General features: G+C 39.5%; 1 protein-coding gene across 9 annotated transcripts in view; it reads right to left on the bottom strand.

The window, feature by feature from the left end:
* CACNA1E (calcium voltage-gated channel subunit alpha1 E) overlaps window positions 1-27,881 on the bottom strand; it is a 1,300,209-nt gene that overhangs the window by 165,921 nt on the left and 1,106,407 nt on the right. For all 9 annotated transcript variants that reach the window (XM_073593343.1, XM_073593351.1, XM_073593342.1 and 6 more), the window contains 9 exons: window positions 21,648-21,763; window positions 17,917-17,970; window positions 17,688-17,777; window positions 15,085-15,294; window positions 13,150-13,262; window positions 9,265-9,377; window positions 9,001-9,132; window positions 5,609-5,681; window positions 4,437-4,554 (listed from right to left, as the gene is read on the bottom strand). In XM_073593343.1, coding sequence (XP_073449444.1) covers window positions 4,437-4,554; window positions 5,609-5,681; window positions 9,001-9,132; window positions 9,265-9,377; window positions 13,150-13,262; window positions 15,085-15,294; window positions 17,688-17,777; window positions 17,917-17,970; window positions 21,648-21,763 — 1,019 coding nt within the window. The remainder of the gene's footprint in view (window positions 1-4,436; window positions 4,555-5,608; window positions 5,682-9,000; window positions 9,133-9,264; window positions 9,378-13,149; window positions 13,263-15,084; window positions 15,295-17,687; window positions 17,778-17,916; window positions 17,971-21,647; window positions 21,764-27,881) is intronic.

Below are 27,881 nucleotides of genomic sequence, written 5' to 3'. Positions count from 1 at the left end.
GATTGGCTCAAATGTGGTTCCAAAGGTTGCATTTTTTTCTGCAGCTGTGCAAGTTGCTCTGCTTTTTTTTTTTTTTTTTTTTTTTATGGAATAAAACTACAGTGTGACATTTGGAAGAGTTATTTTAGGGGTTACACTTGACCAGAAATTAGAAGATAGTCACTTGACCAGGTAGATTTTGGCTGTATTGGGTGGTGATCTCATGTTCATAGCTGTAACAGACATTATTCTGTTGATTGGTTTTTGAGGAAAGGTTTTATCAGATGGATATGAAATTTCTTTTCGCTCCCTATTGATTCCTCCACTTGCCACTTCTTCTAAATATGTGCTCTGTTCTTTGGAGGACTCCAGTGGACACACATGCCTTTGGCCACTAGGATCCTATCTGCACAGCCCACTGTCCTTGTATGTAGCAGACGAATGCAAGGAAAAAAAAAATTCAAGAATGAGTATTACAGTAAAAAAATGCAAATAATAACTAATGAAAATGTGGCAAAAAGAATTGTTATAACTATAATCTAACTTATAGTAAACCAATATATTCCCAGATCACATTATGTAAATGAGGGTGTAGTGCATTTTTAAGCATTATGCCTTTCACTTCTGCACAAGAGCAACTATGTTGACTTATCATTATTCTTGCTGTTTCTGTATTTTTTTTACACAATTATCTGATAGCACACATTTTGAACAGTGTGGAAAATGTGCTTTTAAATTATTTATTTTCAGCGATAATTAGTGGGGATAAAAATGATTCAAAATTAATGATTTATGCATCTTTGCTGTTAACCAAATCAACAAAAAGGAATTCTGTAGTTGACTATAATATCAAAACAAAGAGAATACACCAACCATAAATACAAGCCATACAACAAATCTGTACATTGCTTGGGGATACCGTGTAGTTAAAATCAATCTGTTAACAAGCTTTTAAGCACCTAATATCTATGTTGGAATGCTGTTGCAAGCATTTTTATTAAATTTCTGCTAAAAAAGCCGTTTTTTTCACAGCGTGTATGCAACATCCATTCATCAATTAAGTAACTAAACTAGTAAGTAGACTTTGGCGGGGTGCTGATTTAAGTGTGGCATCAGACAAAATCTATCCCTATGAAAGCAGGTAAAACATCTTACTGTCCTTGCTCAGATTGTGTGCTATAGAACATCCACCTTCAACATGGCTATCAATCACTATGGTATGGCTGTACACTATCGGTTGTGCAATTACTTTAAGCCCAGAGGGAACTGCCACTACCATAAAAGGGTCAGCTGGCTGTGTTGGCTTCCAGGGCAAATGTTTCCAGAAATCCTCTGTTGTTGCTCATTCATGTTCATTTATTTGGCTGCTATCAGTCCAGTCAGGGCAGGAGGCAAAATGGATCTATCTTCCATATAATACTGTAGGGCTTGTAAAGGTCCCCAAGTATAGTGCCCTCAGTCAGTACACACCAGCATCCAACTGTTTTATTTCTGAACACAAAAGATTCCTAATAACATGCTTTGCTCTATGTCTGAGAAAAGTCAGACACTGATGGACACTATGGGGGGCAATGTTCATAGGCTTTAATATACACTAAGACACCGTGGGAGTTTCATTGTAACTACTGCCATGACCCAAACACTGTACAGTTACCCATGTACACCTTTAAAAGTCTGACTATACTGGTGAGCAGATCTCATTAAATGAGAAACATAGCACTTGCCTCTGAGTCTGCAATATTATTTCAACTGCCACCTTGTTTGGGTAATATTGAGCTCAGTGCTGAGCAAGAAATGATTTCTTTATTTCTCTATTGCAAAGAAAATGATACTTCTACAAGTGCAGAACTTTTCTTATGTAGGAAAATTTATGCAAGTGATAACGAACACTTCCAAGAATTGTGAAAGCATATTACCACGTGCAAGGTTGCCTGCCTAAACATTGCGCGATTACTGCAAACTGTGCTCCCAACACTTACAAAAATCTTAAAATATATACTGTAGGTTCGCTACAATTGTACATCTGTAGTCCCAGGTAAAGCTTAGCACAAATTAAAGATATGCAGATTGATTTGTGATCCACCTGTTCAGTCAGTTGCTGTCATTAGGATATTTGAATGATACGTTTTGTGCAAAGTGCCAAGGTAGGGTACTTTAAAGAGATATTATTTTTTATTTTTTTTTAGCACAGGAATGTTCCTTTTATATTCCTAGGCTTGAAAACCTGCCAAGTCATTATGAGGAAGGCCCACGTCTTCTTGCTGTATTTTGTCTATTGAATTTATAGTATGCTATTTAACACAAGTGGTAAAAACACTGTAAGGTGGGCAACAAGATCAAAGGATCTAAGGCAGATGGAAACCAAGACAGAAACTATGACAGAGATGTCACCATGAGAACACCAAAAAGATAAAAGAAGACTGCATGTGTCTAAGCACATCAGGCTCCACGAATAAGTGAAATCTCACTTCAGGATCAAATGACCTTTCAAAACCCTCAATGACTATGCTGACAGATCTTCTGTCATCCGCATGTTGCTGACACAAAAATTTTGGCCACAGAGATGTTGGATTCCAATCACAGCTGCTCTCTGCGAAAATCCACTTTGATTGGCTAGATCAGAAGTCTCCAAACTGAGGCCCAGGAGCCGGATACAGCCCTTTACCTTTATTTGGCCATTGAGGCATTATTTCTGTCATGAACACCAACAATAGGGGGGAAATTCCTGCCACTGACACCATCAATAGGGCACTATTCCTCCCACTGAACAACAACAATGGGATATACTTCCTTCCACTGGCACCAACAATCGGACACTGTTCCTAAATCCAAAAACGGAGCATTGGTTATGTCCACTGGGCATAGTCCCGCCCTCTAAAGTCTGAATGACAGTAAACTTGCCCTACACTGCTTTGTCACCATCTGATGAAGGAGTTAAGCAAAAGAAAAGCCCCTTGTATAGGAAAGCGCAATCCTAGCTTTAAAAAGAGTATAAGTTGGCTACCTTAAGTAAATAGGGGCATATATATTAAAGCAGATCAACAAACCTTACAGTATGCCTGTACACTTCTATATTCAGTAAAACACTCATGTATCTATAATGGCTATATTTTATATCACTGCTTAATGTTTTCATTTTTTTCCTGAAAGTAGAAAACAATTATCTTAGAAAATGTGGTCATGGAAGTAAATGTGAGATATTTGAACAGTGCATAGATAAGTCTCTGAATGAAAGCCTGACCACTATTACTCACAATGAAAAAAGCATAAAAAAGTTCCCTCATTCTGTCTTTTTGGTAGTGGTCTGGTTTTTCTTGCACACTACACCACAGCTGCACATAGAACTGTTTGATTATTGATGGAAGAATTCTCTTTTTAATACCAATAAGAATAAGAACCAAGCTTTCACCTATTCCCCAACCACGCTCATTGACCTACATCCCCCAAATTATACATCCAACACCCTTTGCTCCACATGCAAAGTTCTGTCTTCTGTTCTGTGTAAGGCTTTTGTTCATATCTTTAGAGCGCCATGACTAGGACTCTTATGCTCCTTATTTATGGAACACTCTTACTACCGGCCGGGTGAGAGGAACGTAACTCTGTGCAAAATCCTATATGTGATTAAGGTCTCTCTCCCTGTCCAATGTTACAGTGCTATATGCCTTAGCAGTCAACACCAAGAACCTACGCTGTCATCCCCAGATACACTTCTATGTTATCCAGTGTCTGCCCATTTCCGGGTTAAATGATGCCCAACATCTTTAACCCACTTACTGTGAGCCCAGGGTGTCATAGAAATCACCAATAGGAATGTGTCATCAAGTTTCCCCAAACTCATAGGAAAATGACGTTCTGTGCAGCATTCAGGATCGACCATTGTCAAAGGAAGATGAAGAGGACCTGCAATGTCAAACCAAAGACCCTTGGAAAAATAAATGTATGTATACAGAATATTAAAAAAACAAACAGGTGGCAGGGAAAGTATGGTCTAGGTGGGGTGGAGAAGGCTTCAAAGGAAGGCACTGGAGTTGTGCTTCAATCAGTCTTCTTCCTTTCCTAAATTGTATTCTATATTACAATTACTGCTGCCAATTTCCCCACACCTACCACTTTATCTTTGAGTATGCAAGCTATTTTGGGCAAGTTTCTCATTCCTAGTGTTGCATAAATGTGTGCATGATATCATAATATTGCTTAACCCCTGCATGACTTCCCTTTTGCATGGGTTTATGAAAGCTAGTAGTGCTACAGAACTCAATAATAGTTGTACTGTAATGAAGACATCAATGAAAGTGAGATTTCATATACTAAACACAATGCTAGTGCACTATTTGGATCGTTCCAATGATAAACTTTAGCTGCTCCTTAGTAATAGTAAAACTTTGCTAATGAGCAGATACTCAAAAAAATGTAAGTGTAAACATAATATCACATAACATTAATTGTAAGGATACAGTTGCCAAACAGGGTAAGAATGATGAAATAAATGGAAGACCACATTCCTGAACGAACTCCACCCTGTGAGCGGATTCCATTGTACATTACCTCGTTCCAATCCTCTCCTGTTAGGATCTAAAATACATTTAATAAAACAACTAGGATATTGTACATACCAGGTTAGAACTACATCTCATCAAAAGATTTGCAACAATTAAAATATCTTTTTGTCCATATCAGTCAATCAGCTTCCAGCTGTAACAACCAGACTAACTCAACATGTAATATGATTGGAGAAAGAAGCCACAGATCTTTGACTCCCCTTTCTGCTCTATTAAAGAATACACAGATTCAATTATTGACTTTCAGAGTGGATTCTTTCCAACTGCACCCAATCAGAGGTGTTACCATCTTCCCGGGCACATATATCACAAATTTTCTTTTAGAGAGTAAGAGAGGTGTTGTGAGTGGGGGAACTGGGGGATCCACCTTTGGGCCCCCGGTGCAGGGCTATGCCCCCTGCTTCTTGGGAACATTTCCTTCTCCTTTCCACCATAACTCCACCTAGGTCTAACTCTGGAACCTATGGTATGTGATGTAAATTTGGTGTGTTATATGAATCAACACTGTGTCTGTACCATTTATTAATTATGTTTTTTTCCAACTAGTTATGTTGTTCGCACTTAAACACTTTCTGAAGAAGCCAGCCTTGGCAAAACATGTAGAAGATACTAAGTGTGTTTGGACTCATTTACAGTATAACACATGGTCAAAACTTCTAATATATATGTATTGTGTTTATATATGTACGAATTTAAAACTTTGTAAACATAAAATGTATTGTTTTTATATATCTCTGTGGATTCAAATCACACCTCAAAAACCCCATCCTATTTTACTTGGTTTCTTAAATATGTAATATGACTGGTTGCTATGAGCAATTTTACACATATAAGCTCCTTGGTACAGTGTTATGGATGTTGTCAAGTATCTGAAGTAACTGCTCTTGTTGACCTTAGCAAAATGATTGATTGTTTCATTATCCAGCAGTGCCATGACACTTAATCTCCTATCAAACACTTCTCATTTAAGTACCTCATTCCAGTCTTTGCAAGCATGAGACCCTATTTACAAAATCTGAGAGTGTGTTTGAGTATTGGTTGAATAATCTGCATTAGGCAAGACTTACCTGAAAAACTGTCATGATTGCTGCAGGAAAGGTATCAAAATTTGCAGAAGGCGTGCCATCATTAAAATTAAATCTGTAAAATATAACAAAAAAAGTTTTCAGAATCCAGGAAATCTATCTAGCTATGTCTTGTGAGAGCCTAAGGTCTCAGGGTCAGTGAAGTAAGTTGATCACACCTTCAAACAGAATATACAGCCAAATCTGAACTGAAAATGGTCTAGCTTGTAATTCCAATCTGTATGTAATCCAACCTACCTTGTGTGACCATTTCCTATGTATATACAGTATGTAGTTTTTATTGATAGATTCTTGAAATAGCTTGCCTGAAGAACTAGTGGATTGGATACCATGAAATGTGCTGTTTGATATAGTACGTTGGTCAGTTTCTTCTCATAGTTTTTCCAGGATTTTTTCTCTTGCTTACACCATACCAGCCCTGACTGCCCAAAGGTTCTTGAAAACCATACAGCATCAAGTAAAACCTATCTAAGGTCTGTGTGGAGACAGACTTATTCTCCACACACTCAATTCCAGGTTGCGGAAACCTTTTGGTTTCCAGCAACCTCAATAAAGTACATACAATCTTCACTTATCATCCTAAACCAATACTGGACTCCTAAACTACACCATAAATGATCTCTCTCCCCCAACACACACATACTTCCTCATACAAATGTTTTTTTCCTTTCTTTCCAAATTTAATTTTCTTTAGAATATACTATATAAATACAGGTACAGGAAAAGTTGCCAGAAAATGTACCAACAATATTGCGCACTTCATAAGGCCAATGTCTATAATTATCTTCGCAAGTTATATCTCTAGAGAGGTACTAGAGGTACTAAAGGTTCTATCCTGGCTGTCAATTATTTTGCTTGCTTTTTTAATATCCAGATTGCGGTTTTCCTCAGTGTTTGCAGTCTACAGTCAAACAATGCCTCTACCCTAAAGTAAACGATCATTATCATCAGCCGCCAATACTAACACTACACAATATTCTTTGTAAGCTAATAATTCCTACTGTCAAGTCATATGGGAGAATCCACAGCTAAATGATCAATTCAAGGAAGCTTTCTACAAAAACAGTGGTTTAATCCCTTCTAGTTTACCAATTGTATAATTACTCACCTGCTGACACTAATGCTTGCTATATATGGCTCAAATTTTCCCCAATTGCTGCTGAGTCACTCCAAATTCAAGCTGTGGGTGGCCCCTGATCCAAAAATTAAAGGAGCTGGCCAGAAAATTCTAAGCTAAACAGTGACTGCAGCCAATCAGATAGACAGTAGCAGGAGCAGCAGTTGTCAGAATACAAGAGTTGGCATTGGAGGTACCTTCTTCCACACTGCTTATCGTGGATGGGGGAGTTTAGTAAATTCTCACGTTCATCCTGCATTCATTCCATTAAAGTGTAGCACTTAAGGAGACAGTTGCTGCTGACCTACATTTAAAGCAATACTGTGGCTAAAAAATGAAAATGGATGGCAAAAATATGTAAAATAAGATGAATAAACTTAGGGCTCATTTACACTTGCTTTCACTTCAACACACATAAAATTCCCGATTTTTCAACATGCTTTATGTGTTTTTGATGCTTCAGTGATGCTTCAATGATGCTTTTTTGAAGCTTTTTTGAAGCTTGGTAAATGTTCTGTGTATGTGTTGATCTTCTATTTGTTTTAAAGGGGCCCAGTAGAACCCCAGCTCAGTAGTACCTCCACTCAGCAGATCAGTAGTAACCTCACTCAGCGGATAAGTACCACTCTTCTAAGCGCTGGCTTGACCCATGATTATTTTAGATGTACTCTTCATCAAATGAAAAAAAGCTGGTCAAGATAATGTAATATACCCTAACAAGTACAGATGTGCTTTTAACCACCTAGGTAATATCAAGTTTTATTCAGGCTTGTAGATTCCTATTGGAAGCCTGGAAAGTTATATATTTTTTCCTCCTGATTTTATAAGTTAGAAAATATATTTTTGGAAATGTATACTGTACATCATTTTGTCTTGTCATCATAAATGCAGGCGGAATATCCAAGTCAAACTATGCGGCTGGTGTAATTTTCTAACTCTCCGACTATGTACAATTAAGCTTATTGTTGTTCTGTTAAACACTTTCCTATCTATATTCATCATGGCTTTTCTTCCTCGAGAGTGTATAAGCTGTTTCTTCTCATGTCTCGATAGATTAGGGGGCTTTATCATTCCCATAGTGGCAGTAGGCATTGTTTACTATATCCCAACACTTGCTGAAATGGACAAGATCGATACTACAGTCATTTCAGTACATTTCAGCTTCTGTCAATCACCAGGATATGGGGAATGAGATAAGGTTCATAATGTTATGACTGGTCTTGCTGTTGTGATACTTAATAGTGATAAAGTGTTAACTCTCTCTCTGGGCTAGGTAGTATTTATTATTTTTTTATTTAATAAAATGCCTTAGCGATTTTATTAAATTATTATTTTTTTTATCAGTTTATCATTTACCAGCACTCTTATCCATTTGCCACAGCCATATAAAAACACACACATTCTAACGTCAGTTTAAAGGCTTGCGTAGACAGCATGTAATGAGATTATCTGAGTCTAGGTACAATGGGCTGTTCTACCCGTGATAGTGCAAAGTATCCCAAAAGGACACATTCAGATGCTTTGTACTGTGCTCAACCAAAGGAAGTTCAATGTGCCCCGAGCACAGCCCAGTGCAGACCGGGCACAGGCTGCATCTCAAATTGTACCTCTAGGCAAAGCTTTCTTTCTCAGTTTTTGATGGTATGGGCACACCCTCCTTCTGGATACAACTGTCTAATGCCGCGTACACACGGGCGGACTTTTCGACCAGACTGGTCTGGCAGACATTCCAATGGACTTTTGACGGAGTTTTGATGGACTTCCGACAGACTTTTGAACAAACGGACTTGCCTACACACGATCACACCAAAGTCCGACGGATTTGTACGTGACGATGTATGAACGGACTAAAACAAGGAAGTTGATAGCTGGTAGCCAATAGCTGCCCTAGCATGGGTTTTCGTCCGTCGGACTAGCATACAGACGAGCGGATTTTTCGACTGGACTCGAGTCCGTTGGACAAATTTGAAACATGTTCCAAATCTAAAGTCAGATTTTTGCCTGAAAAAGTCAGCTGCAGGACCGATGGAGCCCACACACGTTCGGATTGTCCGCCGGATTTGGTCCGTCGGGCCAGTCCGTCCGTGTGTACACGGCATAAGAGGTAATTTCTCTTTACATTGGAAGATTTCCTCTAACGTCCTGGGACACAAACAGCAAAAAATAAATTGAGTCGCATTCTTTCCCTTATAAAATACATTATAAGACTTACATATTATGTACAACAATATATTTAATGATGTAAACACTGATGTACCTGCCACCATAGAGCTGCATTCCTAGTAGAGCAAACACAACGACAAAGAGAAAAAGAAGGAAGAGCAAACTTATGATTGACTTCATAGAGTTCATCAAGGATACTACTAAGTTCCTCAATGAGGCCCAGTATCTGAAAAACATAGATAGCATGGACTGGTTACATAAACACAGATTGCAATAATACACAAAGACACTATACATAACAGGTGGAAATGCAAATGCAAATGCATGTTTTATAAAGGATGATATCACTTGCTCTTACTTTGTTACTTTAAAGATTCTTAGAAGACGCAATGCTCTAAGGACACTAATTCCAAAAGATGTCCCTGGTCTAAATATGGCCCAGAGGACTTCAAATATACTTCCGATTGTCACCTGAATAAGAAAAATTAGCTTTTAAATCTCTGAAATTAAACAGTAAAAACTTGTACATACTTTTTAATACTCCCAGTAAATAGTCCCATCATTATAGTGAAAATAAAAAGTGGCCCAAACTGACATATATCTGGATGCAATTTTTTAAAAGGTCAGTCTATGCAAAACTAAAATTTATATTTCTGGTAGATGCTGGAGAGTTGAACCACCTGACATTTTCTTTCTTCTCTTGTTGGTTTAACCTCCATGTTTGAGTTCCTGGTTCTTCACAACAGCTGTGGCCATTATGACAAGTTCCCACCTTCTGAACAACTTTTATTTATTTTATATTATGGATAATGCAACAGCAAAAGGTGGATAGAACACCCAAAACTCTGAGTAGAAGCAGCCGGGAATTATGGTGGCGGGAACTTGCTGTTGAAGTAACAAAGACAGTGTAGTTGAGGGTTGATTCAGACCACCAAGTTCCATTGTGGCTTTAATATTACTGGCGTTTTTTTTCCCCTAGCTCTAAAGTCCCCTGCATGTTAGTCTATGTGCTCCTGCACACATAGGCTTTTAGAAGCATTTAGTGGCAGGATAGTTTAGTGGCAGAAAAAAAAAAAAACACTGCCAGTGCGTCCAAGAGCTTGGGCAGAAAAAAATGCTTGATGTTTGTAAACGAGTGTAAACACGTCTAAACGTGAATTACCGCTAGGCGCATTTAGCGCATAAGCATTAATTAATTTTCTCTTTACATTTTCTCTTTACACTGGCCAATGAAATGAATAAATGCCCAAGCCTTCGAGCGCTGTAAATGCGCCTAAACGCTTGTAAAAGCATTAGACACTTTTATTTGCATCAGTAATTTTCCGCAAAAATGCTGCTGCCAGGAGGAAGGCTTCTAGGAGAGTTAAACAAACACCCCTTGTGCATGAGACCTAATAAACAATAACAAGACATGTAAAAATATTCCCATAACTTAACATTATTAATATGATTTCAGATTAAAATGATATTAAAGGTTCTTTAAAAAAAAAATGTTATATCTATCTGCTCTGTGCAATGGGTTAGCACCGAGCAGCCCAGATCCTCTTCTTTTGGATCCCCCACCAGCACTCCTCCTCTTCGGGGAGTGCCCCCATAGGAAGCCACTTCCTATGGGGGCACTTGTGCAGACTTGCTCCTGAGCCGCCCTGCCTGTGTATATTGACAAAGACCAGGCAGCTCGGCAGCGCCCCCTGCTCCCTCATCACAGCATTTGATTGACAACAGTGGAAGCCAATGGCTCTTGCTGTTATCAGTCTGCCTAGAGAGGAGGGACAGAGCCAGGGGAGCCTCGGCTCTTGTGTACATCTCTGGATCAGGTAAGTAGAAGGGGGGGTTCTGTTACACAGAAGGTTTTTTACATTAATTCATAGAATGCAATAAAAACTTTTAGGCTTTAGAACAACTTTAATAATGTTTAGTAGCTAATAACTGAGGCTCTAATGCATTGGTCTTATTGTCATATCTACTACTAGTATGAGTTCATGTGGTTTCCTCCTAGTTCCTCCTTACTTTTTTCCACTTTGCAACACTATACATTATATTGATTTATGGACACTTCAGTTTTATTTAGTGTTCACTATGGTTAATGTCAGGGCTCTGTAAAGGACACTCAAGCTTCTCCACTCCAAACTTGTCAAACCTTGTCTTTATAGACCTGGCTCTGTGCAAAAGGGCACGGTTATGTTGGAACAGAAAATGCCTTCCCAAACTGTCACCATGAGGTTGAAAGAGCACAAATGTCTAAAATGTCTTTAGCTTTAACTGTAGCACCATCAAGATGGAACTGCTATTGTAATTTATGAACTTGAGGTCAATGATGGAAGCGTTTATTCATTGTCACACAATGCAAACCTCTATGAAGATTGTAACATATACTCTACACCTTCTATTCCTTCTACCTAGCTAGTTAAATTATTGTATTTATTAAATTGCTGAAAACCATAGTAAAAACCTTTTTCTATCCAAAAACAAACTTTTTTGTTTTGGATAGATTGGAAAAGTGTTATGCCGCGTACACACGGTCGGACTTTTCAGCTACAAAAGTCCGACAGCCCCTCCGACAGCCCGTCCGACAGACTTTCGACGGACTTTTATAGTTTATATAGTTTAATAGCCAGTGCGGCTCTTCTGCTTGATTCCGAGCATGCGTGGAACTTTGTGTGTCGGAATTGTGTACACACGATCAGAATTTACGACAACGGATTTTGTTGTCGGAAAATTTGAGAACCAGCTCTCAAATTTTGTGTGATGGAAATTCCAATGGAGCCTACACACGGTCTGAATTTCCAACAACAAGCTCCCATCGAACATTTTCCATCAGAAAATCTGACCGTGCGTACAGGGCATTAGAGGGGATATATTTTAACTTTAGTGATGTTTTTCTCATTTCCAGTTGTGTCGCCAGGACAGGAAGTAAAGTCAAATCTCCCCAATGAGACACAGACAGAAAAAAATTGAGAGAGGTAATGACAATAAAGTGTATTTCAATACATACTGTACATATTAAGCTATTATTGTAATATTTACCTAAAATAAATTGTAGACAGGGGTTTGGTCGGCTAATTATCTGCAGATTGTGCCACATCCTAAATTTAAGAATTTGAACAGAGATAATTCCCCTAGTGGACTTTAAAGGCTATATAAAAGGATATGTAGGAGAGTATATTTAAGTAAACAACAATTTATTAATTACAAAGAATTCTCATAAAGACATCAAACAAATAACATAGATAAAAAAGGAATGCAGTTCCACATATTTTTTATAGCTATTGATACCAATACGCTTGCACCCGACGCGTTTCGGAGTTGTTTTAGCCTCCTTCTTCAGGGGTGGTTATAAGCTTTTAATAGAAGTTTATAAGTATTCATATGGCCCAAAGCAGGATGCTGTCGGTGTGAGCTGCTGCCACAAGATTAGGCCATATGAATACTTTGGATATACCAAACAAAGCTTTATACACCATGATTGGAGGACGCACTTGATGGGCAGTATGTGTCAATATCGTTGTTTTTAAAAATCTCTTTGGAATGCGCAGCCAACATTTATTTATACCAATAAACTTCTATTAAAAGCTTATAACCACCCCTGAAGAAGGAGGCTAAAACAACTCCGAAACACGTCGGGTGCAAGCGTATTGGTATCAATAGCTATAAAAAATATGTGGAACTGCATTCCTTTTTTATCTATTATTTGTTTGATGTCTTTATGAGAATTCTTTGTAATTAATAAATTGTTGTTTACTTAAATATACTCTCCTACATATCCTTTTATATGTGCCTTTAAAGTCCACTAGGGGAATTATCTCTGTTCAAATTCTAAAATAAATTGTTGACAACATTTTTCTTTCCTTTTTTTGCTTTTTCATATTTGGATGATTGTATTTCCTGTATAGATTTTTTGCTTAAACATTTAACTATGTGTATAGTATATCAGAAAATATAGAATATATATTCAAGGTCACATTTATATATCTATTGTTTTCAATCAGCCTGACACAACCTGCATACATAATGGTCATTTTTTAAAGTTTTAATACACAACTGTGATTATTTACAATAAGATGATTGCATCCAGGAAAGGACCAACAGTTGTGTTGCCTATAGCAAAGGATATAAATGTTATCTCACTTTTAAGATGCTAAACATATTCATATTATATATTTGTCCATATGTCTATAGCTTTCTTTCACTTTGTATCATCAATCAGGCACTGAAGAATTCAGAAGACCATATCCTTTCTCACCCCACAGTCGAAACAGTTGAAGGAGGAGTGAAAGTAGAGTCTTGGACCCATGCCATACATTTTGAAAGACATCTCCACCAAAAATAACCCAAGAAACAAAAATTCTGCATAGTCTGAAAAACAGCAAAGAAAATATGCATTTCATTAAACACAGCTAGAGAACAGTAATTCAGCGTCAATGCACATATACAAGTGTTGCCTCTTATTATTATTCTTTTGCATCACTGGACATATGACAGAGACATAGGTACAATTAAAGAAGTATAATCTCTGAAACACTTGGTTTACACATGAAGGAACTTTATTGCCATAAATAAACATAATACAAACTGCTCACTAAACAGATTGCGGTTCATTTCCTAAAAGAGTGGACAATGTTCACTTAGCAAACAAAAAAAGGTTATGTTCACTTTGAATACCCAGTCAAGTTCCAGGCAAAGTAAAAAGTATAAAAAAAAACATTGGCTATGTTCATTTTGAATAACGATTCACGTTCAAGGCACAGTAAAAAGAAAAAGCAAGATAGCTATGTTTATTTTAAATGTCATATTAAATGTAAGGCAAAGTAAAAAGAAAAATGCGATACTGGTTATGCTCATTTTTAATTGAAAATCCAATCATGTTTAATGCAAAGTAAAAAAAAAAAAAACAAGATTGGCTATGCTCACTTTGAAAAACCAATCATATTCCAGGTAAATTAAAAAGTAAAAACAAGAATGACTATGTTCATTTTGATACCCATTCATGTTCAAGGCAATAACAAGGGGGATAGTGGTGCTGTCACTTGGTATGCATAATAACAAATAGTCCATCAAGAGAGTCCTTGTTATGGTATTCTTGAAAATAGTGAAAAGGGACTGAGACTGAAATGGGGAAGGAGAAATGTTCAAGGCAATGGAAAAGGACAAGACAGAAATTGTGCACATGTATGACTGCATTATTGAAGAGGACGCAGATTTATCTTACACAGGAAGCTAAGGGAACATATACAGTATTTTACAAACCAATCACTCTCTAATTATTAGTAAATTAACTCTATTGGCTTAGTTCTGTTAGTACCACTTTCCTTCTACTCTAGATCCAACAAGCTAAGGGAAAATTTCCTTGAGCCCACCTTCACACTGAGAGCCGGTTTGAAATCGTGCGAGTTCAGCTGAACTCGCACAATTTCAAACCGGGATTTCAGTCTGACTTCGAGACATTTGACAGACATTTGTGTGGGTTCATACACAGATGTCTATTTAAATTGCCCCCGAAGTCGCCAAAAGTAGTGCAGGAACTACTTTTGTGAATCAGTGCAGCGCCGAAAAGACGGCGTTGCACCGATTCGAACAGTGCCATTGTCGGCAATAGGTGGCAATTTGACTGTGATTTTACATGTCAAATTGCATGTCAAAACGGCCCAATGTGAACGTGGGCTGAAACATGAAAATTCCTTGCAAAGTGAACAGCCTATTTGATTTTTGTAACACAATTTCCTAGTGAGGACTGCCTTGTGAAATTGTGGCTAAGGACACTAACATTGTTTACTTATGCATTATTTGGCAATGCCTTCACAATAAACACAGTAAATGCGATCAATTGGAGTGCTAGTGACTTTGCATTATTGTATCTGGTTCTGGCACAGCACCATGCACAGCATTCACTTTGAGCAACCATCATTAAAAGGTTGAGTACTGTGAGCAGTGCAGCTTATATCTGGACTTTCTTGAGATAAATAGAACCCTGCCTAAAACTTTTTTCTAACCTTAGATACAGTTAAAGTCTGTATTTCCCAAGAACAGAAGTAGAGGGAAAAGCCCGTCGGAAACACCTTTTCCAGTGAAAAGTGTCATAGTCGAAATTTCAGCTAATTTTGGGGATACTTCCTATTTTTTCTTGTGGGCAGGATATGAGGAGAAAATGGATTTGGCTCTAGTTTGAGAGCATACTTACACAGGACATTTGAGAGCCATTGAAACTGGTTATGATGGACAATGGCCACGCAGCCTGTGTTTAATGCTACTACTCCCAAGACCAGCCAATAAAAGACCTGGGATTTGATCAGGTGCCGTACAGAAATACGCAATAGTCGTTCTTTGTGGCGAAAATAAGATGCACCATCCATTTTGTTGCTCTTGATACTATCTCTGGCAAGGGGAGTGCCTGCAAAGGACAAAAAGAGCTTTGTTAACTTCATTATCCTAAATTGTTAGAATTAAACTTATCTATGGTAAAAATGTAAAAACATAATTTCTACATTGTATTTCAGTTATTTCTATTGCCTACTCCTATTAATCCGAATGATCTTGAAGTTTGTAAACGTACTTTGTGAGGATCCCCACACATTTGCTTGCTTGAATTCTTTGACATATATTCTCTATGTCTTGTTGACAGGCACTTCACAGACTTTACAGAACCTGCCTTCTAAGCTAGAGAGGTGCTGAGAAGAGGAGTTTCAGGAGGTGAAGTCAATACAGGAATCACTGCTTGCAGGCAGGCAGCAAAGTACCATGGGATATTTAGTCCTTAGAGATTGAAAGTAAACAGCAGAAGAGAAGTTGCAAAGTATGCAGGGAATCCAGGAAGTTGTAGAAAGGGCTGGCCAGCAGACAGGCAGCAATCACATTATGAAGGAGATTTTTCAAGTAATATTATATTGGATTGTCAAAAATATTTTTTTTTAGAGATTACTACTAATCCGCTTATTGTTTCCTGCTTGAAAGTTAATTGCACAAATATGGCTGTCACCTAACCCTACAACTTTTTTTGCAATGGTGTAATACAGTAAGTGCCATCTTAGAAAGGGAAAAAATGTTCCTATCAACATAGGGGTTGCCTGAAAAAAAATTCAAAAAATGTGGTCCCCTTGGCTGTCCTCAGAATTGGCTCCATCCACCTCTAATCTTTCCAGCCTGTCCCATTGATGGTGTTACTGCTCTACTGTGCATACCATGTATTGAGCTTTTGTTGTCCACTAGGCCACCTTTCTTTTTGGCCTATCAGGGTGTATCACTTACAGTTCTCACTGTAGTTATAACCTGTATTATAATGTCATTGTACATTGCTGATGGTTGTAGTTCTTCTTGGCTTGTGAACTGGAACAGACTGTACTCTTGTTTTCTTTTGTGTACTTAGCTGTTGGAAATTGCAAAAGCTTAAAAAAAAAAAAAAAAACTGTTTGATGAATTGCTTCAGCCCCAGAAGATTTTACCCCCCTTCTGACCGGAGCACTTTTTAAAATTTGGCACTGCGTCGCTTTAACTGACAATTGCGCGGACATTCGACGCTGTACCCAAACAAAATTTGCATCCTTTTTTTCCCCTACAAATAGATTTTTATTGTTTGTGCTATAAACAAAAAAAAAAAAACGACAATTTTGAAAAAAAAAAACAATATTTTTTACTTTTTTCTATAATAAATATCCCCAAAAGGTTTTTTAAAAAACAAATTTCTTCATCAGTTGAGGCCAATATATATTCTTCCACATATTTTTGGTAAAAAAAAATCGCAATAAGCGTATATTGATTGGTTTGCGCAAAAGTTATAGTGTTTGCAAACTATGGGAAAGATTTATGGCATTTTTATGGCATTATTACTATTTATTTATTTTTATTAGTAATGACGGTGAACTGCGATTTTTAGCGGTACTGCAACATTACGACATACAGTTCAGAGACTTTTGACACGTTTTTGGGGCCATTGTCATTTATACAGTGATTAGTACTATAAAAATGCACTGATTACTCTGTAAATGTCACTGGCAGGGAAGGGGTTAACACTAGGGGGTGATCAAGGGGTTAAATGTGTGTTCCCTCAGCATGTTCTAAATGTGTGGGGATGGGAGTGACTAGGCAAGGAGCCATATCGCTTTTCCTACTTAGAAGGAAGAAACTATATGGCTATTCTCCTCTGACAGCACAGGGATTTGTGTGTTTACACACACAAATCCAGTGCTGGCGCTCGTTCACGCGATCGCACATGGCTGGCAGCTATTGTGCCTACTGGCCACGCGCATCGAGTCCCCCGCCGTGCAGCACGCGCACACGTGCCCTCTGGTGGCCGAAAACAGGCAGGAGGTACCCGTATAGGATGTCGCCCAGGAGTGCCATTGTGCGGCAGTATATCTGCGTGACACGATCGGCAAGTGGTTAAAAAAATATATATATATTTTGTTTTTATTGCTATTACAATGCTGATGTTATAAAATGAAAGTGTATGCTGTGACCATAGAACTCCTTTAAGGTATGTTGTTACAATACTGATCACAATGTTAAAGATTCAATAAAAACATTTTTCAAGTGTTCCTATAGGGATTGGTTACATGGATCCACCATAATACCAGATTTTTCCATTGTAGACCCTATTGTTATTTTTTTTACATACAAAATGTATTGACTCAACACCCACAAAAAGTAAATTAAAACTGGAGCCACCAGGTAACACAAAAATAGACCCTATTCTATTCTCGGAACTACACAGAAAGGTCAAATGGGAAAAAGCAACTACAAAATGTTTCTTGGAAAATATCTTTACATTAAAAGTGAGGGGCAACTCACCAACCGAGGATATATCAACACAGTGGTCCTCATTTGACTCCCGGTTCATAGCTTCTGTTCTACTCCTCTTAATCGTTGCTCTTCTGAGAACTACAAATACAGGACACAAGGAACTGGTCAGCCTGTTCTCTCCAGAAACATATATGCAATTGAACATTATGTACAGAAATGTTAAATGTTTTATGGGGCAGGATGACTAAGCAACCTACAAAACAATGAACCATCTTACCTTCTAAAGCTGAGGTGCCAGAATTCTTATTTTCTTCTGCTAGCATCACTTCCTCTGTATAACAAAAAACATGGACATTGAGGTGTAAAGAACTTACACAGAAAATTTTATTTCAGCAAAAAAAACAAAAAAAAAGAGTTTAGAAGGCAGATTGGATCATTCACTCTTTAAAGGGTTTAAATTTCATTTTTATGTGGATGCAAGTAGACTGAGCCATACCCCCAGTTTATGTTAGTCAATTAGACCTCTGCACTTAATTTAACTATGGTCATCTATTACAGCCATTGATGGAATTACACTCTAGCTGCTCAGGCCTCTGCTCATTTTATATTATAGAAAAATTAAGGAACTTAAAATATATCAAAAGCTAAAACTTTTTTTTAGATAGGGTAGGGAATGGTAGAGAGGGTAGGGAATAGTTAAAACCCCTATTATACTTTTTTTTTGCCATCCATGTGGCATTGTGGAGACTTCCCTTCACTTCCTGTCCTGCAGACACAGCAGGAAGGAAAAATGAGGGAAACACCCTATTACCACTGGAACAAATATCCTCATTGAATGATCTTCTTTTCCTGTTCTGATGACTAAAAATGTTGGTCTTTCCCTCACTTTCAGTCCCAGTGACAATGGTCACCAGGACAAAGAGAGATAGTGACTCTTCCTAGTGGGGGACGCAGAAAGCAATAAAAACCTGACAGGGGTTCTAACCATGTCATCCAAAAATGAAAAATAAAAATTGATTAGATATATTTTAAACCTGAACTGATCCTAAACTGAAAGACAACACTTTAAACCAGTCCTCTCAACCTTTTTACCCCTGAGTAACCCTTAGAAAAAATGCCAGGTCTCAGGGAACCCGTGATAAAAACAACTCATCAGGCTTCAGTGGGAAAAAATGCTCCCTTTATTGATGGTAAGACTGAGCCCCTCTCTGACAGATAAAAAGACAATTGGTTTCATGTCAATTGGTGTTGACTCCAGAACTATGCAAGCCACAGCTCAAGAAACCCCTAGCAACCGCTTGAAGAACCCTAGTGTTCCACGAAACCCAGGTTGAGAATGGATGCTTTAAATCTTTTCAGTAGGGATGAGCCAAACACCCTCCTGTTCGGTTTGCAGCAGAACATGCGAACAAGCAAAGAATTCAGCAGAACACACGAACACCGTTAAAGTCTAGCGGGCACGAACATGAATAATCAAAAGTGCTAATTTTAAAGGCTTGTATGCAAGTTATTGCCATAAAAAGTGTTTGGGGACCTGGGTCCTGCCCCAGGGGACATGTATCAATGCAAACTTTTTTTTTAATCACGGCCGTTTCTTTGGGAGCAGTGATTTTTTTAAAGCTTAAAGTGAAACAATAAAAATCAAATATTCCTTTAAATATCGTGCCTGGGGAGTGTCTATAGTATGCCTGTAAAGTGGCACATTTTCCCATGTTTAGAACAGTGCAACAGCAAAATGACATTTCTAAAGGAAAAAATTGTCATTTAAAACTGATCGCAGCTGTAATGAATTGTCGGGTCTCGGCAATATAGATAAAACTCATTACAAAAAAGAGCATGGGATCCCCCCCAGTCCATTACCAGGCCCTTTGAGTCTGGTATGAATATTAAGGGGAACCCCAAACCAAAATGAAAAAAAAAAATTCATGGGGGCCCCCCTAAAATCCATACCAGGCCTTTCGGGTCTGATATGGAAATTAAGGGGAACCCTGTGCCAAATTTTAAAAGAAAATGGTGTAGGGGTCCACCCAAAATCCATACCAGACCATTCAGGTCTGGTATGGATTTTAAGGGGAACCCTGCGCCAAATTTTTTTAAAAAATGGCATAGGGGTCCCCCTCAAAATCCATACTAGACCCTTATCCGAGCACACAACCTGGCAGGCCGCAGGAAAAGTAGGGGGGAGAGAGCACCCCCCTTCTGAACTGTACCAGGCCACATGCCCTCAACATGGGGAGGGTGCTTTAGGGTAGCCCCCCAAAGCACCTTGTCCCTATGTTGATGGGGACAAGGGCCTCATCCCCACAACCCTTGCCCGGTGGTTTAATGGTATGCGGGCAAGGTGTTTATTGGAAACTGGAAGCCCCCTTTAACAAGGGGACCCCCAGATCCCGGCCTCCCCCCCTGAGTGAATTGGTAATGGGGTACAAGTCCCCCTACCATTTCACAAAAAAACTGTCAAAATGTTAAAAAAGACAAGACACAGCTTGGGACAAGTCCTTTATTATAAAATTAAAAAATAAAAATGTCCCACAATGTCCATTCATCTTCTTCTATCATGCCGCCCGATGGAACGAAAAAGAAAAAAAAATCTGCAACCGATCCGCCTCCATGGGAGGCTCCCACCCTGTGACGCTTCTTCGCTGTGACAGCTCTTATATAACTGAGGGTGGGGCCACCCGGTGATGTAACCGGATGACCCCGTCCCCTCTGACGCCACGGGGACTTCCCCATGACTTCCCCGTGGTGTCAGAGGGGACCCCCCCATTGAGCAGACCCCCCCCCAGGCACAATATTTAAAGGAATATTTCATTTTTATTGTTTCACTTTAAAGCATTAAAAAAATCACTACTCACGAGAAAACGGCAGTTTTTAAAAAAAAAATTTGCATTGATACATGTCCCCTGGGGCAGGACCCAGGTCCCCAAACACTTTTTATGACAACAACTTGCATATAAGCCTTTAAAATTAGCACTTCTGATTTTTCATGTTAGTGTCCCATAGACTTTAACTGTGTTCCGGCAGCTTTCGAATTGGCCGCGAACACCGCATATTGTTCACTGTTCAGCGGACAGGTGAACACCCAATGTTCGAGTCAAACTTACGCTCAATTCGAACATCGGGCTCATCCCTACTTTTCAGCAACCTTCTAAAAGTTTTAGTTGCATAGCTGTTAAACTGACGTTCCAGATTGAGCAATTTCTGGGTCACTAACCTGGAACATGTATACATATATGCAAACAAATTCCAGAGACATGGGGGGGGGGTTACTAAAACTGGAGCGTACAAAGTCTGGTAGTGCAGCTCTGCAGAGAAACCCATCAGCTTCCAGGTTTTATTGTAAAAGCCTAAATGAACAAGCTGAAGTTAGAAGCTGACTGGCTACCATGCACAGCTGCACCAGATTCTGAGTGCTCCAGTTTTAGTAAATCTCCCCCATAACTAATTACATAGCCCATTACCCATAAACTGACACATGTTCTTGTTGTCCTCCAATGCTGTGCATTTGTGGGAGAGAGCCTATATTGGCACCAAAAAAACAAAAACTCTTTTGGCTGTATCTGGGGAAAAAGCTTGCAATACAGATGGGGCACTCAGAAGGCAGGCAGGGCTGAATAGCGGAATATACCATGTCAGCTCACAACATGGCAGACCAATGGGTTTTCTGTACTTGTAGCGTTTATAAAGAGTTAAATCATAAGCAAATGTGCATATATTGCAGAGATTTACTGTACATGTTTTTTTATGCTTAGACATACACTTTAAGCTTAAATATCAGACATTCATTTAAGCATCTGTACAGATACAGAAACTTTTTCACACTAGACATAGCAATAAATGGTTTACTTTGCTCCTCAAATATAGCAAGTTGAGTTGCAGGGTTAATGGTCCTTTAACATTTTCTCTTGTTCAAATGATTTTATGAGAACCTGAAGATGAAATGAGTTGTGAAGAGCCTTTGTCATTACTAAGAAGGCTTAAAAGATAAGTGCGGAGATATTCACTCACCAGCTTTATCTATCCATGCTCGATATCCATTCAGTTCCCTTTCAATCTGCTGCTGCCTGCGCAACTTCATGAAGGCCCTCCTATTCTCCACACGCTCCCTCTCTTTGGCAAATTCACTGCAAACAGAGGTGTTAATTAATACTGAATAAATTGAGCATTAATCCTCTGTTCTAGGGCAGAAAAGTGGAAAAAATAAATGTCACACGATAACATGGGTTCTTTGAGGTAAAAAGGCTACAGTTAAATTAAATCAAGCAGATGGCAGCCATATCTAAAGCACTAATTAAAGTGCAACTTCAGGAACTAAACTACATGACTGTTTTACCCACCACTTATCTCTGCATAGCCAGGCAGACAAATCCACATTTATGATTTCATCTTTGTAGGTCTCTGCATTACCACACTGCTGATTCATTGCCCATTGAGCAGACAGGTGACACAGGAAGCCACATAACCAAACACGAAGTAGTGGTGTCACCTTCCTGGCTGAAGAAGGTCAATCACAGGATCAACAGGAAAAACTGCAAATGCATTGGCAGGTAAAACACTGCTCATGTATGCATTGCGGTTTTGTATTTTGCTGTTTGATTGGAACATCCCTTTGACCTGTGTTGTCAGCACACCTCAATCTTAATGCAAGAAAAAGGCCTTTATTAACAATTTTTCAGCATGTCTTATAGGCAAGATTTTAGAATCACCAAATGGTTCCTTCAGTCAGCAGGGTGACATCTTGTTTCAAAATTTGCACTTGTACTGTACGCTTAGGGTATGTAGTACAGACCATCTTGGATGGCTCCGCTGTTAACCCATGTTCTGATCCCTTGATGGTGCAAACAGCCAGGCATGGGGTATTTTCAGCCAGGCACATCAAGTCCCACTCAGTCCTCACACATTAATCAGAACTGGGATAGGGATTGGGAGAAACTTTGGGATACCCATAACTAGCAACTTGAAAGAGTACACTATCTTGCAACGGTTAACTGACATAAAGCAGAGTCTTCTATATAGAAAGTAGCAATAACTCAGAACAGGGGCTTACACTATGGACACAAACCTGGCATCAGGTCTGGAACAGTCCCTCTAGAAAAAGAGGTGCAAAGGCAACTGTCTCTCTCCCGAGATTTCTTTTAGGCCTACTCACTGTGTTACAGGCAATCTGAAGGCCTTCCTCCTGCTTTAGGTGACACTGGCACAAAAGCATGCCAGAAAGATCCTCTTTGGATATTGCTGGGTGTTCCTTTGAGGTGATCCTTCAGCTCCTTGATGAGCTAGAATCATCCAGGATTTCTTAAAGCTTCTCAGAGCCTTAGAAGGTTTAACAACACTTCCAGGCTGGGTCACTCCCCAGCAGGCAAAGGACCCTGCTACTCTCTGCTCCAGCCCCTATGTACCCCTATCAGCCCCCTGCTGGTCATGCCCTTGACCAGGGATTGGCTGAGACTGTATACAGGGCCAGCTCAGACTCTACCCTCTCCACCTACTATGTTCCAGAGCTTTCTGGAAAGATAGGGGGAGACACGAAAGCCTGCATCTGCAGAACCCAGAGTAGACAAAAGCAATCCACAAGCTCCACTGGCTACAGTAGAGCCCAAAAACAACTAAATTTATCTCTTACTTATCTCACTAGCACCTAACTAGGAGGGTGCTACACTTAATAATTAGCCATAAAGGCATATTTACTGTGAAAAGATTGAGGTTTGCTTGCAATATATTTTCTTCTCCTTGCTGTGACGCCATCCACAAGTACTTTAACCGCTTGCCGACTGGCTCATGCCGATATACGTCGGCAGAAGGGCACGTACAGACAGATTAACGTACCTCTATGTTGCCCTTTAAGAAGCGGTTTGCGGGCGTGATTGCCCACGGGGATACCCACGATCGTCTCGCGGAGAGGAAGAACGGGGAAATGCTGATGTAAATAAGCATCTCCCCGTTCTGCCTTGTGACACTGACACTGATCACAGCTCCATGTAATCGGGAGCGGTGATCAGTGTCGTGTCACACATAGTTCCTCCCCCCACAGTTAGAATCACTCCCTAGGACACACTTAACCCCTACAGCGCCACCTAGTGGTTAACCCCTTCACTGCCAGTCACATTTACACAATAATCAATGCATTTTTAATTGCACTGATTGCTGTATAAATGTGAATGGTCCCAAAATCGCGCCAAAAGTGTCAAATCTGTCCGCCATAATGTCGCAGTTACGTTAAAAATCGCTGATCACCGCCATTACTAGTAAAAAAAAATATTAATAAAAATGCCATAAAACTATTCCCTATTTTGTAGATGCTTTTGCGCAAGCCAATCAGTAAACGCTTATTGCAATTTTTTTTAATCAAAAATATGTAGAATACGTATCGGCCTAAACTGAGGAAAAAAATTTTTTTTATACATTTTTGGGGGATATTTGTTATAGCAAAAAGTAAAAAAGAATGCGTTTTTATTTCAAAATTGTCCCTTTTTTTTGTTTATAGCGCAAAAAATAAAAACCACAGAGGTGATCAAATACCACCAAAAGAAAGCTCTATTTGTGGGGAAAAAAGGACGTCAATTTTGTTTGGGAGCAACGTCGCATGACCGCGCAATTGACAGTTAAAGCGACAGAGTGCCGCCTCATAAAAAGTGCTCTGGTCTTTGGGCAGCCAAATGGTCTGGGGCTTAAATGGTTAAAAGCGACACATATTGTAACCTAAGTCCAGAAAGTCCACACAAATGCATGTTCAGCATCTTTATAAGGTACATACTGTAGGTTAGGAGGTATATTACATAATGATATAACAATAATATGTAGCAGCAGGTTGTAATGCAATTTCTCCTTTTGGCCAAAAGGATGGAGGCAGAGAGATGCTGATTTGTCGCTCCAGAAAACTCAGAGACACAAAGCACACTGGGAAAAAGGGGAGTTTCAAGAAGTGCTGAAGTAAATGAGGAGAGGGATGTGCTGATGTGAGAGAAAAGAGAGAGACAGGTTTTCCGCACAACACTACAGAGAGAGTGCTGACAGAAGATCTGAAGAGCGGCTGGGTCACAGTAACAGAGGAAATGTCAGTGTCTCCTTCCCCCGCCTTTCTCCTGTCAGCTGTGTGAGAGACAGAGACCAAGCTGTGCTGATGAGGCTCCCTGCCTGTTCCTGATTGGGTGAAGGGCGGAACCAATGACAGGAGGAGAGAAAAGCCCGGGAAAGAAGAGATGTGAGGAGAGTGAGAGAGATTTTTGGAGCTGAAGGGAGAGAGAGACACACACTGATACCAGAGAGTGTGTGACCTATTATAGAGAGAGAAAGCCAAGCCTTTCCAGAGACTGCCAGGAGAGAGAGTGTGGTGAGGTGACCAGACTTAGTGGTGGAACTACACCAGAGAGAGAGAGAGAGAGATAGAGAGACACCTTTTTCCTGAGACGACCAGGAGAGCGCTACAAGAAGATAGAGAGGAGCCAGGATCGGTGTCACCCACACGTTCCCCCACCGCTAAGCTCAGGAACCCTGATCGGTGACCCAAACAACACCCAGCTCAGCAAACAAAATTCTATAATGGGGGAATTGGCGCTGTTCAACCACATGTGCAATGGATATTGACCATAAATGTAAAAATAAATAAAAAGTAATAAGGGCTATATATAAGTGAAATTATCCCAAACTAATACACTATACAATAAAGTGCAAAGTGCTATACCATATGTAGCCTAGCATATATCAATAAATAATAATCCACAAACAATCTGGACAGTGGTAAAAAACAAAATGTAGCAAAAAAACAAATTGTGGCAAAAAAATCATATAAAACCACTCCGAACCACTATGATAGAATGTCCAACAGTGGCATACAAAGTGTCCAATTATTGTGCGAAGTGATAATGAAAAAACCAGTGTCCTAAAAAACTCAATATAGTCTGCAAAGACTGTGATGTATCAATCCAAAGAAATAACAAGATTCTTGATGTGGCAAGTGCTCCCCGTCTTCCACTGCACCCCCAATCGTGCCCTCACTCACCAGAGTGCCCAACCCCTGCAGGGGTAACAGGCGTGTAGGGTAAGATCCAGAAATTATATTCCTTGGCGATAATCCTTAGCCCGGTTGCCGTCCTTCCCCTCTCCAATGCCGCGATGTCCTCTTATTAATCCCCAATGTTAAGCATCCATCTCCTTTCTGTGTACAAGCTGGAATCTCAAAATCAATCTCAGGGATACGCGTTGTTGCATAATCTGTTTTTACCACCTCACGGTTGCTATCCCTTCCGTTTCCAACTCTGAGTGAATATCGAACACCTTGTTCCTGGATCCGCCCAGCAGACTGGATCTCTGTATTGGTCCAACTACACGAGTCACAAGTGAATGAACTGACAATGATCTCTTTGAAGAAGGGATCTCTGGTGAAGAGAAGTCTCGTCACTCCCTGTATAGCAGTAGTTGAGAACCACTGCTATACATGTATAGTGTATTAGTTTGGGATAATTTCACTTATATATAGCCCTTATTACTTTTTATTTATTTTTACATTTATGGTCAATATCCATTGCACATGTGGTTGAACAGCACTAATTCCCCCATTATAGAATTTTGTTTGTTTTGAATTTCACTCAGGTGACATTCTGTGTCAGGGGGGCTGCAGTTCCTTTTTTTCCTCCTAAGCGCAGAACAATTGTTTTTCATTCTTTTTCACCCAGCTCAGCAAATCTGTTTCATTCTACCTAATGGAACATTCTAGAGGATTACTGCTCCATGGCAAGCTTGTTTAAACCTACTCTTTTAAAACAAGGGCCCCATCGTTTGCTAGCAGAAGACACTAGTATTCTTCACCTCAGGACCTGCAACATTACAGAACTGTACTTGTGTAACCCTTTTCTTTTCATTGTGTGTTTGCCTCTCAAAGGTGTTTGTGGCCCAGAAGGAGCTGAGAAGTTGACAAATCTTCTCTCCTCCCTCTCAGCGCCTGTATTAAGGGCATATAGATTACTGCCCTTTTCTAAATTTACAATTGCTAAGTATTGAAGGTTGTCTTTTCTAATGTATTAATTATTTGTAGAAAGGTTTAACAGTGTTGTAAGCTTCCGTATGCTTTAAACCGTGATAATATATTCAGTTTGTTTATCACTACCAGGTGTGTGTCTGTTTTTGGTGATAATCCACAGCCAGGATAACAGTATTTTCCACATGTGTCTTTAAATGTGTTTGCAGTAATTTAATTCAACCAGGTGTGCCAAATGGGCTGAGGTCATTCTTGGGGTTGAGGTGGAGATCACAGAACCCAAATTTACCAAGCGGCTCCTTTGGGGGTGGCGCAACACATATAACAATAGACCTAAAAGGATGAGCCCTGCCATTGTGATAAAATAAATAACAACATTAAAGTCTACCATTAGGAATGCTGCAGTACTTTCCTTAGCATCCATGATCAATATACTGATAAAGTACTTGGGATGATGCAAAAGCTAAAGTAGAATGAATAATACCTTTTCTTTACAGAAAATACTGCAGTGCACTTCTCAGTACATCATAAATAAATTGGCATTTACACAATTCTTTCTAAGGCACCACTAGCCCTTAAGCAAAGAATACAAAGACTTGCGTGTGCCGCCTCATTATTTAAGGGTAGAACACATCTAAGCAATATTTCGGTATGGTGCTGTGTCCCCATGGACACTGCAGATTTCTTAAAGGGTGAGAGCTGATGTCTAGTTAGCATTAACCCATCAGACCAAGTCCTCCTCCCCCACCCAAAACTAACACTGCAGCACAAACAATAAGCTATTTACTTATTCTGGAGCTTTTCCTGTTGCCATGGAAACCCAGTCAAATGTATAAAACTGGGATGAGCAAGTTCTAGATACTCTGTTAAGTAGAACACTCTAGTAAATAAAATAACAGAGAAGAACATGATACAATCCACAGACATAGCTGGTATATTGCAATTATTTAAAAGAGAAGTATGGCCAAAGCCTGTGGTCCGTTCCTGTAATGATGTCACAGAACCGGTCCAGGCTCTGAAAAGATCTCGACTGGATCCGCCCAAAAGCCATCTCAGCGATCCGTTGATCCCACCCCCTCCACAGCCCAGCACTCCAATGAGTGTTAGAGGGGAGAGCAGAGAGACACTGACTGACAGTCACAGCTCTCTACTCAGAGCAGAGGGGAAGAACTGAGAGATCAGCAGTGTTTGATCGCTCAGTTCCCACTGCAGAGCCGGTGGAGAACATATGTAGCATCGGATCGATGCTGCATCCACCTAGGTGAGTA

This window comes from Aquarana catesbeiana, linkage group LG07 (genome assembly GCF_042186555.1).
Source record: "Aquarana catesbeiana isolate 2022-GZ linkage group LG07, ASM4218655v1, whole genome shotgun sequence".
In the NCBI taxonomy this organism is placed as follows: Eukaryota; Metazoa; Chordata; class Amphibia; order Anura; family Ranidae; genus Aquarana; species Aquarana catesbeiana.
The sequence above is the reverse complement of the archived record's forward strand: the minus strand, read 5'-3'. Positions and strand labels throughout refer to the sequence as shown.